This window comes from Rhynchophorus ferrugineus, unplaced genomic scaffold (assembly GCF_030347505.1).
Source record: "Rhynchophorus ferrugineus isolate W39M unplaced genomic scaffold, kcgeb_rfMv2 rfM11, whole genome shotgun sequence".
NCBI classification, from domain to species: Eukaryota; Metazoa; Arthropoda; class Insecta; order Coleoptera; family Curculionidae; genus Rhynchophorus; species Rhynchophorus ferrugineus.
In genome coordinates, this window is record NW_027472590.1 from 6,522,501 (window position 1) to 6,540,211 (window position 17,711).

The 17,711-nt window shown below is 31.3% G+C and overlaps 1 protein-coding gene across 3 annotated transcripts in view; it reads right to left on the minus strand.

Annotated features, from left to right (window-relative positions):
* Positions 1 to 17,711, minus strand: part of LOC143204719 (neurobeachin) — a 520,160-nt gene that overhangs the window by 239,602 nt on the left and 262,847 nt on the right. For all 3 annotated transcript variants that reach the window (XM_076417458.1, XM_076417457.1, XM_076417456.1), the window contains exons 10-12: positions 14,942 to 15,064; positions 3,240 to 3,380; positions 928 to 1,073 (exon numbers count right to left, since the gene is read on the minus strand). In XM_076417458.1, coding sequence (XP_076273573.1) covers positions 928 to 1,073; positions 3,240 to 3,380; positions 14,942 to 15,064 — 410 coding nt within the window. The remainder of the gene's footprint in view (positions 1 to 927; positions 1,074 to 3,239; positions 3,381 to 14,941; positions 15,065 to 17,711) is intronic.

Here is a 17,711-nt window from a genome sequence, read left to right on the forward strand (position 1 = left end):
ATATTTCGGCTTCACAGAAAATTTCGTAAAATCTATAAAACATGACAGGCTTTCAAAAAACCCGTGTAAATTGAATTTTAAAAATTACCCTCGCAAATATACGAAAATATATTTGTCACTCATGCGTTCATAATTAAAATAAATAATAATCCCGCAATTCCACAATTCGATTAATAAAAACTGAAAATAAATCATATTTTCTCATCGAAAAACAGCACGTTCTATTTGGAAAATTCGGCCTCGTTATAAATAAGAACGAACAAAAAATAAATTGGTTAAAAAACAATATAAAAAACTAGAATAGAGCCTTCGCAAATACGATATTTCATGGATTTTGGTTCAACAAATGTTCGCTTTTACATTCATGCAAACAAATAATTCACAGCTTCCACAACACTTAACTTTATGTCACTCCCTGTTCGTTCGCCATAACATTTTGTTAGTGTTTAATATTTTTAGATGCGAAATGTTGTGGTTCGTTCCAAAAAAAGTATTTATTTTATTTGGTTGTACGTTATTTTAGTTATACCATTAAATTCCGTGATCAACGTTTTTAAATATATTTTATTAACGGATCTTTTTTTAAATGAAACTGGTACAAATCCAATTTGAAAGATAATATATAGTCCTTCCAATAAAACAGCTAATGCACGTCATAGATGACGTCGAATATACTGCCAATCTCATTATACCATAATTATCGGAATCTACTGGTCGACAGTGTTGCCAAGTGCATAAAAAATTCTCTAAAACTTTAGCAATAATATTTAGAGGTTATAAACTTAAAAAAAAACAAAAATCAAAACAAATATTCTAAGTTAAGTGTTCCCGCATATTATGGCGTGCTGACATCATAAATTTTGATGACGTGTATTAGCAGTTCTATTGGAAGGTATATAGTTTTGTTACAAAATAAAATATACTTACCAGAGTGCAGGATCTTTCTTGAGATCTGAAGAACCGTTACATTCGAAGGGTAGATCAAGTTGGGAGAAAAGCGGAAACAGTACTTGAATGCCCCCCACTGAATTTAAGGTACTATGGATGGAGTGAGTTATCACAGCTTTCACATCCTTAAAAAGAATCACTTAAGTGTAATATTCATCATTCATCACAGTCGAATCGAAAATATATTCCTCGTGATTGAGTCATAAAAGAAGTAACTCCTATTGTTCGACATTATTAAATATAACCTTTTTTCAATTTCATATCGAACTACGTCGGTCCTTTGATGTCGAATATGATCGAACCGACCCGAGATACAATCTTATAATTTCCTTTCTCGTTATATCTATCAATTATTTTCTTACTTTGTATTGGGACCGGTCTTATTTTTTACCTGACGCTATTTTAAAAGCCCAGATCAATATTTCATAAAGCTGCGACCTATAGGAGATTGTCTAGACAATTTTTTGTCATAACAATGTGAGAGCTTAACATGGGATTCCAGAAAGAATTATAAAGACGCTCGAGAAAAAAGCCGGTATAAAATCGTTTCTAATAATGAGAAAGGAAAAAGCTTAGAATATAAATGTATAGTATTAAAGGTTCTTTTCTATTTTAATAACATAAAACGAAACGTTTTTATAATATAAGCATGGTGAAAAAAAAAGAAAAATACAAATACAGAATTTTAAATAAAACTCTTTATACAGGGGATAGACAAAATAATATTAAAATTATGCAAAAACAATTGTAGCCAGATAAGTGTCAACAGAACGTAACATTCATTTGAGTAATACTATTTCGATAAAAACAGTATGACGAGAGTTTCAAAAAACTAATATTCACGGGAAGGCTACGAAAATGATCTGATGAATCATTATTTACATTTTTGGGGAACCCCAAAAGAAGCCTATAGCTGGCATTCTCATTCAGATCACTGGCCGGATCACTGAGGAATTAATATATTGATATCCTCAATGATAAAGTGACTATGACAAGCATATTTCTGCCAAACACTTCCAAATTCTATGATGATAATGCGGTCATACACATAGCCATAAAGTTCAGTTTGGAACAAAAGCAAGAGCTCACTTTTGACCAAAAACAACAACGAGTTGATGATTCGGAGCAGTGTTTCAAGGTGATTAAGCGTAATAAACCCGAGTTTTTGAGTCGATATGTGACAATGGATGAAACATGGATCCATCATTTCACTCCGAAGTCCAATCGACATTCATCCGAGTGGATTGAATACGATGAACCCGCTCCAAAGTATGGGAAAACGCAACAGCCGGCTGGCAACGTTATGGCGTCTGTATTTTGGGATGCGCATGGAATAATTTTCATTGACTATCTTAAAAAAGGAAGGACCATCAACAGCGACTATTACATAGCATTGTTGGACCGTTTGAAGAACGAAATCGCCGAAAAAGTGCTGCTTCGCCAAGGCAATGCACCGTATCACAAGTCAGTAAAAACGATGGCAAAAATCCATCCATCTACCATATTCCGCATATCTGGCACCCAACGACTATTTCTTGTTCTCAGATCTCAAAATAATGCTCGCTGGGAAGAAATTTTCGTCGAATGAAGAGGTGATTGCCGAAACTGAGGGCAATTTTGAAGCAAAGGACAAATCGTACTGCAAAAATGGTATCGATAAGTTGGAGGGTCGCTATGATCAGTGTATCACCCTTGAAGAGAATTATGTTGATTAAAAAGAACTAATTTTGCCAAAAAAAATGTGTTTTACTATGGTAGGCCGGGGACTTTTCAATTGACCTGTTAATTGGCAATTAGAAGATGTGTTGGTACAAGAATGCGACGACATTCCATTAGAAAATATTCTGACATTCGAACTGCAGCTGCCTTAAAAGCCAAGCATCGTTAACCAAACTGTTAGTAAATAAATATTGCGTACATTATGTTGTCTATCTCCTGTATATCAATGAATAATACCTGAAAAAATCTATATAGTGATATATGGTTTATTATTAAAACTTACTGGGTATCAAATGATACTTTATGCTTGGATATCCTTTAAGCTAACATTATTACATACATGTCTTATATCGAATATCAAATATCAATTTATTTTTATATATAAAACAACAAAAAATTCGACGCGTAAGATATAATGATCGCACAAAAATACATTTATTTCGAACAATATTATTTACACGATGCAATCCGAGACATGAGGGCGACAAGTTTTATATTATTAAACGACAGGTATCCTGTTTTCTTTTACAGTTTAATTTCCTCAGAAGCATCGCTCAGCCAAGAATACTTACTTGTAACATGAGTGCATGGGGAGTGTGGACGAAATAGGACATATTTCCCTTAGGAGCTGACTGCAAACATAACTGTGTATCTGTGGCAACTGGGTTGTACATAAACACGATGGCGTTGGATAATTTGCCATCGTATAACACCTAGAAAAGATTTACGGTCAATAGAGCTGATAAAAATGGAAGAAAATATATGTTCTTCTTAAGAACATATATTACGAGTGTCAATATGTGTCTGTTTAAAGTTGTAATTTCGTTTTACTGTCAGACAATATTATCCTTGTCATTTTATTCTATGTAAAAATAGATAGAATGTTGTTACAGAAGTTCGAACATGTAACGGAATGAGACTGCAAAAGTTGTCCGTTTGTCAAACCTCTGAAAATTCATCAATATATAATTACGGGTTCTAAACCGGCAAACCTTGTTTTAACGCTTTGTTTTAATTTTTTGCGCGTTGCAGCTGCACTGAATATTCGTACGGACACGGCGGCAAAAATATCTCAAGAAATAAAAAACAATATAACCTTAAATTCACCAAAAAGGAACCGTGATATAATCAAGACAAATTTCCAGTAATATATTGTTTAATGTGATTTCAATATTGACTCAAAGATTCAGAAATTTGAATCAGAAACGATTCAGATCAACATAGCTATGAAAAATCTTCTGATACATACCTATTAACAACATACCTAGTAGTAGTCTATTCGAAATAACAGTGAACTCACGTCATCAAGACATCGAATGTTTTGCCTATCACAAATTGTAAATTCGTTTTAAAATCAGACAATATTTTTCTTCTCATTTTATTCCGGTTAAAAAGAGATGCAATATTGTCTGATGCGTTCGAACGTATAACCGAATCAGCCTACAAAATTCGCTTGGTTGTTAAACGTCTTCAAAACATTAGTGATAATAAGTCATAAGATGGTAAACGTTGTTTTGGAGCTTTGCTTGTTTAGACAATTTTCAAAATGAGGCTTATTATTACTTTGATTGAAGATGCCGAAGCCATTAGGTCGCCAGGGTCAGAAGATACGTACTATACGTCATTAACATATGTCACTAATCAGTTACTTCGAACAGGAACGAGATAATATATGCATTAGATGTACTATGAATGTTGAAATAAATTATATTTGATATGTTTTGTTTCATTATTTTATTTAGATTATAATTTAGTTATATGCCAGAGCCAAACTGAGTTAAAAATCAAAATTGATGCGGCAACATCGCGACGTTTTGACGTCATAAGTTTAGATAACGCGAGTTCGCTGTTTTATTGAACGGATTATAAAATATATTCATATAAATAATAACTTTGAAACTGACGATCAAATAATTTCAGTTAAAAGTTATAATTTTCTAAAATGCAAAAATATTAACTTTGCTTTATTATTCTGATCTATTTTAAAGTCTTTTATTTTGGGTTGATTGATATTAATATTAAGTTGACAGGAGAGTTATTTCAGTTTGTTTAGCAGGATTGTGAATAAGTTGTCTTGGTTTTTTAATTTTTTGACTGATAGCTTGAGATTTGTCTACCATTTTATTTATTATTTATACGCCATGTTTCCTGTTATTCTAGAAATCTACCATCGAGACTCACGATGAAATGGTCTTCATGCAGACAAGATGTCACAAGATATATATTGATTTAATGCTACTTAATCAAAATAGGGGAATTATATTTGGATCTATTAGAACACATAGAAAAAATAGAGAAGTTTAAACTTTTCATCAAGTATGTTTAAAAAAAAAGAAATTAAATGCTATTTTTATTTAAATTTTTATGGGTAACTTGGCAGATCGAGCTTAAACTGATTTTATAGACATATAACAGTACCTAATGGCCTAATAAACATCAAGAATGTTTTGCTATGCTGTTAATATACCTTTAAGTTATCTCTTTGATTAAAATCCTTGATTTCACCGTAAGAGTAACATAGCAGTGTTTTGGGTTAAACGAGTAAACAGAATATTAATAGGCTGAGAGGTATCTTATTTAAATAATATATAGCATTAAAGTAACAGGAAAAAGGGAAAAACTGCTAGAGACCACCAACTTGATTATATTTAACAGGACATATGTTAAGCTCCAGCTGTTTTTTTTATATCTATTGTCTTAAATTTATATATATTATATTTATAGGTATTATTATTATGTTTTATTTTTATTTGGCATATTTACATATAGTCATAACAGTAGTGACGCACGTACGGGAGAAGATCCCAACAAGTGCATGCAACAGTGCAACATGGGGCATTGCAAACAATCATTACAACAGAAATTCAGGTCGAGAAGGATATTCCAACCAGAACTGTCTCGATTTATGGAAACCAGCATTGTCGTAAATAAGACCTTCGCTTTGGATGAGCTCGATCAGACACATTGAAGAAGAAATTGACAAATAGTATACTCATGAGCATGTTTTTGATAGATAGGAAATAAACAGTTTAGTTATTCACTTGATTAGTGTTTCTGAAAATGACAGAATGTTGGTTTATGATTCGTTGCTGACAATTATCGAGACAGGGTGATGAAAGAGTAAACAACTTAAGGTCAGTATATAATTAATATACTTTAACTGTAAGAAATTGTACTACAGAGTGTGAAAGCTTTATGAGCATGTATTAAAATGGTTGAGGAAAGAAATAATACTAACTGTTTTGCAGATATGGCAGATATTTTTCTTTACAGGTACCTGTAATAGAAATCTAAACTAATGAAACAAATGCAGCGAAAAGGTGATCTCAAGGCCTCCTCTGTTAATACTCTACGTAACTCGATGGAATCCATCAAAAAACAAAGTTCAGATATGTCATTCGAAATTTTTTTACCTAACATCATTAATTCAACAATAACACTCATAGGAAAGCGACGTACAAAACGTTTTGTTTTTGTTCCCGTCTATTTTTTTCCCGAGAATTTTTTGTACGTTTGATTTAGAGCGCCTTTGTTATTGCTTTGTTTTTTATACGCGAAAAGCATTTGCATGATTTATTCGACATAGTTGTTTTCTTAAACTTCGCGAAATACTTTTAGAAATACAAAAGGTAGCTGATAAAAGTCGAGCGGCCGCTTTTTCTGCCTTATATATTTCCATTTTAACGTAGCGTATCGGCGAAGGTAGTGATTCTATCTGGCGAACCGTAAAAGCTAATCAAAACTCTGTTTATACGATTTAATGGCGGTACGAGGTTACCGAAATGGGCGATTTTTTTCATTTTTTTTATTGGGCGAGTCTTGTATTCTATTTGTATATACCTTTGTTTATGGGATATTAACATTTAATAGTAATAACTTCGCATAATATTAAAGGCACATCAAAACCTTGATTGTCTATTTATGGTTGTTTAAAATATGATTCTGATAGGAAGTGGTTTTATTCTATATAAGCAATCAAATACTCCGACGATGATGAGGATGTTTAAAGGTTTCCCATCATTAATTACCATTGATAGTTTTAGCAGCGACTGAAAGTACTTTTGATGTTCAATAATTATTTGATATGTTATATTCATTATTTAGTTGATCCTATAACTACCACAAAAGCCTACTGGTCATATATATTTTTTTTATAACATCTTTATTAGATACGCTTAGTACAATCTTAATTATTATTATTATTACAATTAATTTATTACTACTTTTCCTATGTGCTTGGATTAATTTTGCTTTAATTAAAAAATGCTTTAGTTTCGCCTCGGTGGAGATTGCAAATGTGATTTTACATGTACTGTACGATATTATAAAACATACATTACATTACAAACATACAAAAAGCTGCATCTTCGATTTGCATAATGTTGAATCTCTCTAGCAGGATTTTTTTGAATCGTCGCATTGCTGTTCGCAAGAATGAAATATATTGCAGTTATTATAGTTTTGTGAAAAATATTGCTATTTTGTTTAGAACTTGTTCAGAACATTTGAGAGTGCAAGTTGAGAGAATGTGGCTAGTCAATCAGTAAGAGTTAATTGTGTTTTCTACTTTTATGTAATAATTAATTTCTGTGTTAGAACAGAAACTTGGGACTAATGTTTTCAACGAGATTGCCATATTTCCTACAATTACAAAACTAATCAATCAGGAGCAAGCAGAAATCATTTTCCGATCATTTAGTTTGATAAAAAACACATAACTTCATATAAAACCCAGTTTACTGTTTCGTTTATTACGACTCTTGTGAATCTGATGAGAGGACATGTTGCAAAATGCGAAAAAATGTTACATTGCTTCCTCTTGTCGTAAAAAAAATTAAGTATGAAATCATTTCTTCGGAAAATCTTTATGGTTTACGGCAACTGCTCTATTAAGGCAATAAAAACGCCCATTAAAAGGCGCCATTTTATTACTAACAACATTCCGCCGCTCTGACAGACGAGTCGTAAACTTTTATCATGCCGACAAGATTGCTCTCTCGAGATTTCCTAATTTACGTCTCATTCTTCCCTAATAAGGGCGTCTACGTACCCCCTACGTATAATTACTTATCCGCATACTTAATAACTTATAAGACCCTAATGTTCGCTAAACTCTTCCAATAATGGCACGTAATTTTAATCAAAATCCGAGTTTTTATGGCGTTTATAATATAAATTATAATAAAATATGGAAATACCTGTACTTGCGTATTATAGAAAAACTAATAAGGGCTTCTTATTTAAAATGCCTACATCACAAAAGTTTTGAAGGATTAAATCAGTTTGAAATTAAAGACGTTATCGACTGAAATGATTGAACGAAGAGTTGGTTAAAAGAAGCAAGTTTCAAGAGATAATTAACGACATGCCTCGTTCTCATTCAATATTTAATTTATGAAGACCACTCCAGCTTACGAAAAATGACCTATTTCCAGCCTTCGTAAACCAAATCCAGTCGTCATAACCTTCTAACGACACGTGTGAAAACGTCGTCATAATATGCTATAGTATACACAGGTCTGCAACAAAAAAGCTATTTGCCTAATGAGTCTAGAAGAACATTTCTTCATTTCCATCCCGACTACTTTCTGGAACATTGAAAAGATGTGAGTGAAGAGCGAGGTGAACGATTTCATCAGGACACTAAAGAGATGGAGAAAAGAGACCAAGGAAAATTAAGCGTCTCAATGAGATCAGACTGATGGACCTTCAAAATGTTTCCCATAAGCGAACGAAAAAGCCATTTTGTCGTTATTTTCGGATTCGGCACACCCAAAAACAAGAAGATTATGTTGCAAATCCTTGGCAGTTCTTGAAAAACAGAACTGAGCTTTTGCAGACTTGTGTTAGTTTGAAGTCAGTGTTAATCTTATCAAAATAATTGGGAATATCAATAAGATAGTATCCTTTTTTATATCGATAACAAAATCCTATTTGGTATTAATAAAAACGCTCATCATGTTCGAACGCGATTTTTTTAACAGTGATACGTATACAGCAAAATAATCTTCGTTGGAAAAGGGGAGTGCGTTTTTCCCATGCAAGTAAAAGCGAAAAACAATGGAAAAAATATATAAAACGGCCGAAAATCAATAGCCCGGACAAATACACTGATGCGATCATAAAATGTGTTTCCTTTTTGGACCGTTTTGTTTTCTCGTTTATGAAAACCCGGTACGATCTGTAAATACGAGCAATAAAAATGTATAAACGCTTTCGAAAATGGACAACAAACAGGCCGTGTAACGTAAAAACAATTAAACGTAATAATGTTCGAAAAAAAATTGTTGGTGTACCATAAAAACTATGTTTTAACGGCCATCGTTTATGGCCATCGAAATTCTGTTTAGATCCTCTCGAAATATTTACCAACAACAAAGAAATAAAAAATATATTCTCGGTGATATAGTATTGTTAAGTTGAATAAATTAATTATCACAAGTATTTCCTACGATTTTAAATATATTTATTAAAAAATATTTATTCAAAAACTTATATACATACTCACACAGGCATAACTGCAGTGCATACTATATTGCTATTATATTATGATACAAAATTTATATTACAAAAGTTCTGCCACGCATTTGACGGTACTAGATCAGTGTCAAAAGCTTAGAAAAAAACAGGATAAAAAATTACAGACAGTTCCAAACACATTAATTAAAAAAGAACAAAATCTAATATATAGATCGATTACAAAACGTATATTAATTTATATATCCAGTGAATGTTGTTAATGGATTCAACTAATAATGAAACAAACATTATATGGCAGCAATTTCCAGTTTTAATTAGTACATTCGGGAATACAAAATAGCTACTAATTAATAGGACAATGGCAAACCAATTAAACAAAGGCTGGATATCAAAAAAATGTGTACAGAATAAATTAACATTTGTAGGCTTGGATTTGTAAACGGGGGATACGTATTCATACTAATATTTATTAAAAAACTGGAAATATGCTTTATGGCAAACTTGAGAGAGGAAAGAGTGCATAAGTTAAATTGTGTATTTCATAATTTATCAACTTCATAATTATACAGATCATGATTCGCACGTTGTACTTATTTATCAATTTATACAAAAATTCATTATATCATGAAATATATATGAGATATATACATCTCAAAGTTAAATTTAATCTCATTTTTATATTTCACTCCAAGTTTGGTTAAAAAATAAGAATATTTCGTACATATTCGTAATAATGAAATAAACAAATCTAAAATTGAAAAACTCAATTTACTGAAAAATATTTAGTCTTTATATTTTTTTGAAAATCTACAACTAATAGGAATTCGAATGTAATTGATAAATGAATATTAAAAAAAGACTCCTGTAGTTCAACGTTTATTTTTTTACGTTTTTCCATTACTGCACTCTACTATTTGATGATATAAAAGGATTTTATGACATCAAAGGTTTATGGTTTTTGATTTATTTGCACTGCTTGTACATAAAAGTCAACAAAAATATAGGTATAAATAGAATATTATCGATTTAAATTAAATTATTTTTCATTTATTATAACAAAAGGTATTAAAAATTGTAGTCTTCAAGAAAATAATTCGTGATTCGGTTTTTAGCGTTAATCATTATATAAAAATAAAGGCAATATGCTTTTCTCATATGAAGCCTCAATTATCTAATTGCTTCACAAATATTTTTTGTTGACAAATGTTGGTGAGCAGAATTTAAAAGTGATTATATAACATATATGTTAAAAGGAGGAGACTACGACAAAGGCACAGAGCAGATCAGACTCAAAATCAAAGAGATGTGTTGGTTAGTCAGGGTTTATGGGGTTCAAACATGGGGTTGTATTAAACCGTCAAAATAACTAATAATCCAACGATGCCAAAACATTTCTTCGGTTAATTATCAATGATCATCGTTACGTAACCAACCAAGAACTACACGATAATCTCGGGTTATCGAATGCTGTGTGAAGCTTATGGTAACCATGCTCCATTGATTTCAACACGTGTATATTGGTTTCGAATTTTGGACAATTAAAAAAATTTTATGACGAGGATTTGAAGTCATTAGTCGATGAAATCATCAGTGGGGAACGCTATCGACTACAATTGATGCGTTTGAGCCGAACACTGCGTGAAAAACAGCCGGAATACGAGAAAAGACACAACAATGTTATTCTTGAGTATGACAACGCTCGATCACATGTTGCAAAACCGGTGAAAACTTGGAAACTATAAAATAGGATGTTCTACCCTGCCCGCCATTATCTCCAGACCTAGATTCGTCTGATTGCTACTTGTTACGACATATAATGGGCCAATTCCTGGATAGACTCAAAAGATACACTGTTCTCTCGAGATGGAATCCGTAAATAGCCTGAAAGATGAGAAAAAGTAGCGGCTATCGTTAGACAATACTTTGAATAATAATACTTGCACTGAATTTTCCCAATTAAACTTGAAACTAAAAAAAAAACCATTAATTAAAAAAGAACAAAATCTAATATATAGATCGATTACAAAACGTGTATTAATTTATATATCCAGTGAATGTTGTTAATGGATTCAACTAATAATGAAACAAACATTATATGTCAGCAATTTCCAGTTTTAATTAGTACATTCGGGAATACAAAATAGCTACTAATTAATAGGACAATGGCAAACCAATTAAACAAAGGCTGGATATCAAAAAAATGTGTACAGAATAAATTAGCATTTGTAGGCTTGGATTTGTAAACGGGGGATACGTATTCATAATAATATTTATTAAAAAACTGGAAATATGCTTTATGGCAAACTTGAGAGGGGAAAGAGTGCATAAGTTAAATTGTGTATTTCATAATTTATCAACTTCATAATTATACAGATCATGATTCGCACGTTGTACTTATTTATCAATTTATACAAAAATTCATTATGTCATGAAATATATATGAGATATATACATCTCAAAGTTAAATTTAATCTCATTTTTATATTTCACTCCAAGTTTGGTTAAAAAATAAGAATATTTGGTACATTTGGAAAAATATTTAATCTTTATATTTTTTTGAAAATCTACAACTAATAGGAGTTCGAATGTAATTGATAAATGAATATTAAAAAAAGACTCCTGTAGTTCAACGTTTATTTTTTTACGTTTTTCCATTACTGCACTCTACTATTTGATGATATAAAAGGATTTTATGACATCAAAGGTTTATGGTTTTTGATTTATTTGCACTGCTAGTACATAAAAGTCAACAAAAATATATGTATAAATAGAATATTATCGATTTAAATTAAATTATTTTTCATTTATTATAACAAAAGGTATTAAAAATTGTAGTCTTCAAACATGGGGCTGTATTAAACCGTCAAAATAACTAATAATCCAACGATGCCAAAACATTTCTTCGGTTAATTATCAATGATCATCGTTACGTAACCAACCAAGAACTACACGATTATCTCGGGTCATCGAATGCTGTGTGAAGCTTATGGTAACCATGCTCCATTGATTTCAACACGTGTATATTGGTTTCGAATTTTGGACAATGAAAAAAATTTTATGACGAGGATTTGAAGTCATTAGTCGATGAAATCATCAGTGGGGAACGCTATCGACTACAATTGATGCGTTTGAGCCGAACACTGCGTGAAAAACAGCCGGAATACGAGAAAAGACACAACAATGTTATTCTTGAGTATGACAACGCTCGACCACATGTTGCAAAACCGGTGAAAACTTGGAAACTATAAAATAGGATGTTCTACCCTGCCCGCCATTATCTCCAGACCTAGATTCGTCTGATTGCTACTTGTTACGACATATAATGGGCCAATTCCTGGATAGACTCAAAAGATACACTGTTCTCTCGAGATGGAATCCGTAAATAGCCTGAAAGATGAGAAAAAGTAGCGGCTATCGATGGACAATACTTTGAATAATAATACTTGCACTGAATTTTCCCAATTAAACTTGAAACTTAAAAAAAACCATTGAAAATAATTTATAGGTTAATATTAAAAAAAATATTCACCGTCCCACTCTGTATTACCGAACGAAAAAAACGCTATACGGTTCGGTAATAAATACGGGTCATATAATATTCATTCGGTATCAATTTTTCGGCTTCATAAACGTTTGGAAATGGAAAAAACATGACGTTCCAGATCGTTACGTATTTCGCTTCGCAATTAATTGTATTGAGCGAACGTGCCGCCCCATCATCATAAATTGAATCAATCTCGATATAATGGGGCCAAGAATTTATACACAGCCCAGCGGTGATATTGATGTTCCTCCTTTTAAATTTATACCCGCGTACGGGCGGGTTGGGTGTGTTACGTTCGAAGGCCGGCGAATAATTTTCGTCGGGATTTAGTTGGAAATTCGGGAACGACGGGAACATGGCCGAAAAAAAGATGAAAAAACACCCAACGAGAACGGAGAAACTTAATTAATAGTACTTGTTCCGAACGGGACGTATTTAAAATTAATATCGCGAGTTTGGTATTGTCGTTGTTCGAAAAGTTTCGTGAATATTAAACACCGTATATTATCATACTTCATGTAAGCCATAATAGAATAATAACATTCGGAATATGGCTATGGAAAATTTCTGCGAACCGTGAAATATATGTAACAATTTTAGTATTAATTAATTAAAGTTTTTATTACTTATAACACTATATTAATATTTATTCCTCACTCCCACGTACTATTTCTCTTTGTTTTTCTCTAGATACAGTTGAAAGATTGATATGATTTTTGGACAATACTATTTCGTATAGAGAGAAAAAGAGAAAATATTTTTATTAGTTATTTTGTTATTTAAAAATGCAATCTGCTTCCTAAAAGAATTGATACTTCCACATAATGTTATTTTATCAACGCAGCACATTGAGATAGATGAAGCAATTCGTAAAATAACTTCTTAAAGATGGAGATTGCTCCGCATACATAGTTTAAAAGTAACCAGCTCTGTAAAAAGCAAAAGTGAGTGAAGAGTAAGGTGAACGAATTTATTAGTACATTAAAGAGGTGGACGCTTTAAAGAAACCTTCCGGATTCTTATAACAAGAGAAAATGTACAAAGAGAAGCCTCACTAGGAAAAAGAAAAAAGTTTTAGTATATGCTAGTGATTGTAGCTAGTGTGTAAATGTAATGATTTGTAAATAAAATAATATATTTCAACTTTAACCTCCTTTAATTTAATGTAAAAACTCGTTTAACATTGTTTATATTGTTAATATTTTTGTATTAACATTACAGTGAAAAACATAAAAATAAAACCTTACACAGTTCTTAAAATAATTTTTGTAGAATACTAAAATTTATATATATATATATATATATATATATATATATATATATATATATATATTCTATATTATACAATGCTTAAGAGAGAAACAGTATACAATTTACGAAGAACGTTCGTAATTAGTTCATCATAATTCACCAACTTCATAATTTATAAGGTCATGATTCGCATTTTGTATTTATTTATTTAACATGAAAATATGCATTGGAAACAATATTAGTTTCAAAGCTGTATATTCGAAGATACAGACACGTACAGTAATGATTTCAAGAACAAAAAGTGAGAAATTTGAATTTGATCTAGATGAATACAACTTCCATTTTTATGAATATAGCTATAGAACAGAAGACCTGTTAATTTTAAAACAAACAACTATAGAATACTGAAAATTAATCATACTATAAGAATTTCTAAATATTAACAATACAAAACAGAAATAAATTAACTATAACATATCGAATAATATACAACAGTGTATTTGAAATACATAAGCCTATGTCTATATTGAGTAAAACTTAAAATAAGGTAATTAATTACCTAAAAATTCATGCATCAGTGCTCCATTATACTTCTTGTATATGAAAAGCAAAGCGATATACTATTATAAAATAAAGATATAAAATAAAAAAACAACAGCCACTGCACAATTATTGAGAACATAACGAATGTTGCTTGTTATTTCAACTCAACAAATATTCAGAAACAACTCAGCACTAAATCAGGTGAGTAAAACAGCTGCTTTGTATATACTAATAAAAACTTCACCACCTTTATTATTATTTGTTTAATCAAAATTATTTGTTCTACATGACTCTTGTTACGTAATTTTTGTTCCATAATTGTAGCTTGCCCGTCGTATTGACATCTAATAAATCACAACACATATAAAAACGAAACAAAAATCATGGTGTACCACTAAGTCAAAATGTAAACAAATGAATAACGTAAATAAAATAAAATAAAACAAAAATGCTTACTGTTCGTGCATCTGCTGCGGTTATAATCAACATGCTTTGGCTTTTATCGGCACTACTGTCACTCACCCTTTTGTGATTGTCTGGCAAATTTATGCTGCACTCATTGTCGAACCGAAATTGACTCTGAAATTGTTTAGAGAATGAATTAATGAGGCTGGTATCGTCGACTGATCGAGCTTAATTAAGCGGGTAAATTTGTCACAAATCGATCAAGTACGCGGAGAGATTGCCCTGTTTCGTTTGGACGATTTAATTGAACTAATTAACAAATAATATATTAAATTGTATTATTTACTTCAATAATATATATTTAATAGTAATATATTGGTTTCACCATGCCATATGTAAGAGAAAGATTTCTTTGAATAAGAAAAGGAAAGATATAGTTGCTGTAATGTAAAATTTTATATATTTATTTATATATTTCATTGTGAATAGGATAATGAGCACTAAATGTTTGTATCGTATTACCTTAATCAATCTTTATCAAGTACTAAAATATTTTAAGATTATTATTCGTTGAAACTTGAATGAAAGAATTGCTTCAAATGGCTTAAACAAATATCGAAAAAATCGAAAAGCCCCAATAGTTGCCAAGATAACATAAATACAGTCAAAATTATTTTTCTATTTATCAATCAAAATGTTTTTTACCTTATTATATTATTAAATAATTTTTAAAAATGGAGTTCTAAAATGCTGCTTTATTAATGTACAATATATTGTTATCATACTCCCTCATAACTACAAACAAAATATAAAATCTATGTAAGGATTCATTCTGCACATTATTTTCAAGGTCGCGAATAAGATGGCAAAGCCAGAGCGTTAAAAATCAGTCGACTGAAAATAGTAGGTCCGAAAATAGTAACCTGAAAGTAAACCACTGAAAACAGTCAATAATAAAAAGAAGTAAAATCAGTTGGACCGAAAATAGCCACTGAAACAGTCGATAGTAGAAAGTAGTTAATTACTAAACAGTTGATAGTCGTTTTCAGTCGATAGTTCCCAATGCGCGTAAATATTAAAAAATAGTAAAACAATTTTGTTTTTCCATACAAAGTTATACTGCCTCAAGAGCTAGACGTTTTTGTTAGTTTTCAAATATTTATGGTGGCGTTTGGACAGCGTATTGCTTTATCAGCATTTATATTTTATACAAAGGCAGGTGTTTTCTGATCGTAGTAAATCGATTCGATAACGTGAAAATCAAGTGAAAAATAATGACATATATGTCAATTATAATATACCAAATACGATTACTCCTAGTAGTCATTTACTAGGACTAGTTTACATTTGTAGGACATTTACTAGTTTTTACCACTGCCAAATGCAGACCATCAAGTCTCACCAATTTATTTTGTGGCATTGCGGATGGCTCACGGTCTAACAGTGAACAACAAACGTTGTCCAAGAACTATAAGCGTCTTCTTCAACAGAACCATTTAGCATACATTTGTTAGATTTATCAACTAAACTTTCCCAACCAAAGATGTTACGATGTAAAGTCATTAAAATATCTATTCAATTTAATGTGTGCGATCAAAATTGAAATCCAGATACTCTGTTTAAGTTGAAATAAAATTCCATGTTTTTTACACCCTTCCACTTACTTTCTGCTGATAAATCGAAATATATTTATCTCGGAACTTGCCTACCATCCGATCAAATCCAAAAAATCAGCGGAATAACGTTAATTAATTAAACAAATGAAGAATAATGAATCAAGTCTTTCAGATTTGCAAATGCCGTGTTACTTTTAATGGCCGGCGTTTAAAAGTGTTTATTTTGTAATTTATTATAGGCTCAGGTTTCGGTTCTTGTTCGAAAAAGGGGTTGGGAAAAAAAAACGGCGGACTGGACAAAAAATATGTTCGGCCTTTTCGAGACGTTATACATGAATGTTTGTATTTTTTCTTTCACGTTTGATGCAAAAATTGTTTATGTTTACTTCCACAGGATGGATTGATTAGTATACAAAATAGACGGAATCATATCTGTACCTTTCTACGTGTACTTTTCAGTGTTTTTACCATTTAGAACACTTTACTATACAAGATACTATACGATTTGGTTCTGTTGAGCCCGCGTCCTAGTTCAGTGCTGTCCAAGAGTTGCAGCACTTGGATGTTGACATGAGAATGCAGTCTTGCTGCCAATCTCCTAATTTCCTCTATGACCGCCAGAATCCGAAAGTCTAAGATCTAAGCCAGGGTGAATTAACAATACTTCTCAGTACTTTATTCTAAAATACTTGTATTACGCTGATATCACTTTTCCCAGAATATCCCCATAACTGATATTCACTAAGCTCCATCTAGGTTTTAGTATCTGTTTGTACAACAGCATCTTCCTATGCACAGATAATTTAGATTTTATTCCAAATAACCAATACACTTTTTTGTAACCTAAATCGAATTTCTTTTTGGTATGTCCCTTCCAATGAAGTTTTGCGTCAAGATTTATCCTGAGGTAGTTTTGTTATTGTATGGAATAACAATATTATTCATATTTATAGCTATATAAATAATTTGGGTGTAGCTGAATTCAATATGAACAGATTTAGTCTTGTTGATGATTTCTTATTTTCCATCTTTTGTTTCTTTCATTGTTGAGTAAGCTTATTATTGTTTAACTGTAAACATGTAGAAATTTTAAAGATTCAAGGTACTGTGTAACATTGTATGGTGTTGATATATGAGTCAGGAGCACTACGTTCAAGAATATAGCCAAAAAATGTCTTTTTCTTGAGAGGAGTAACTTGAAAAAA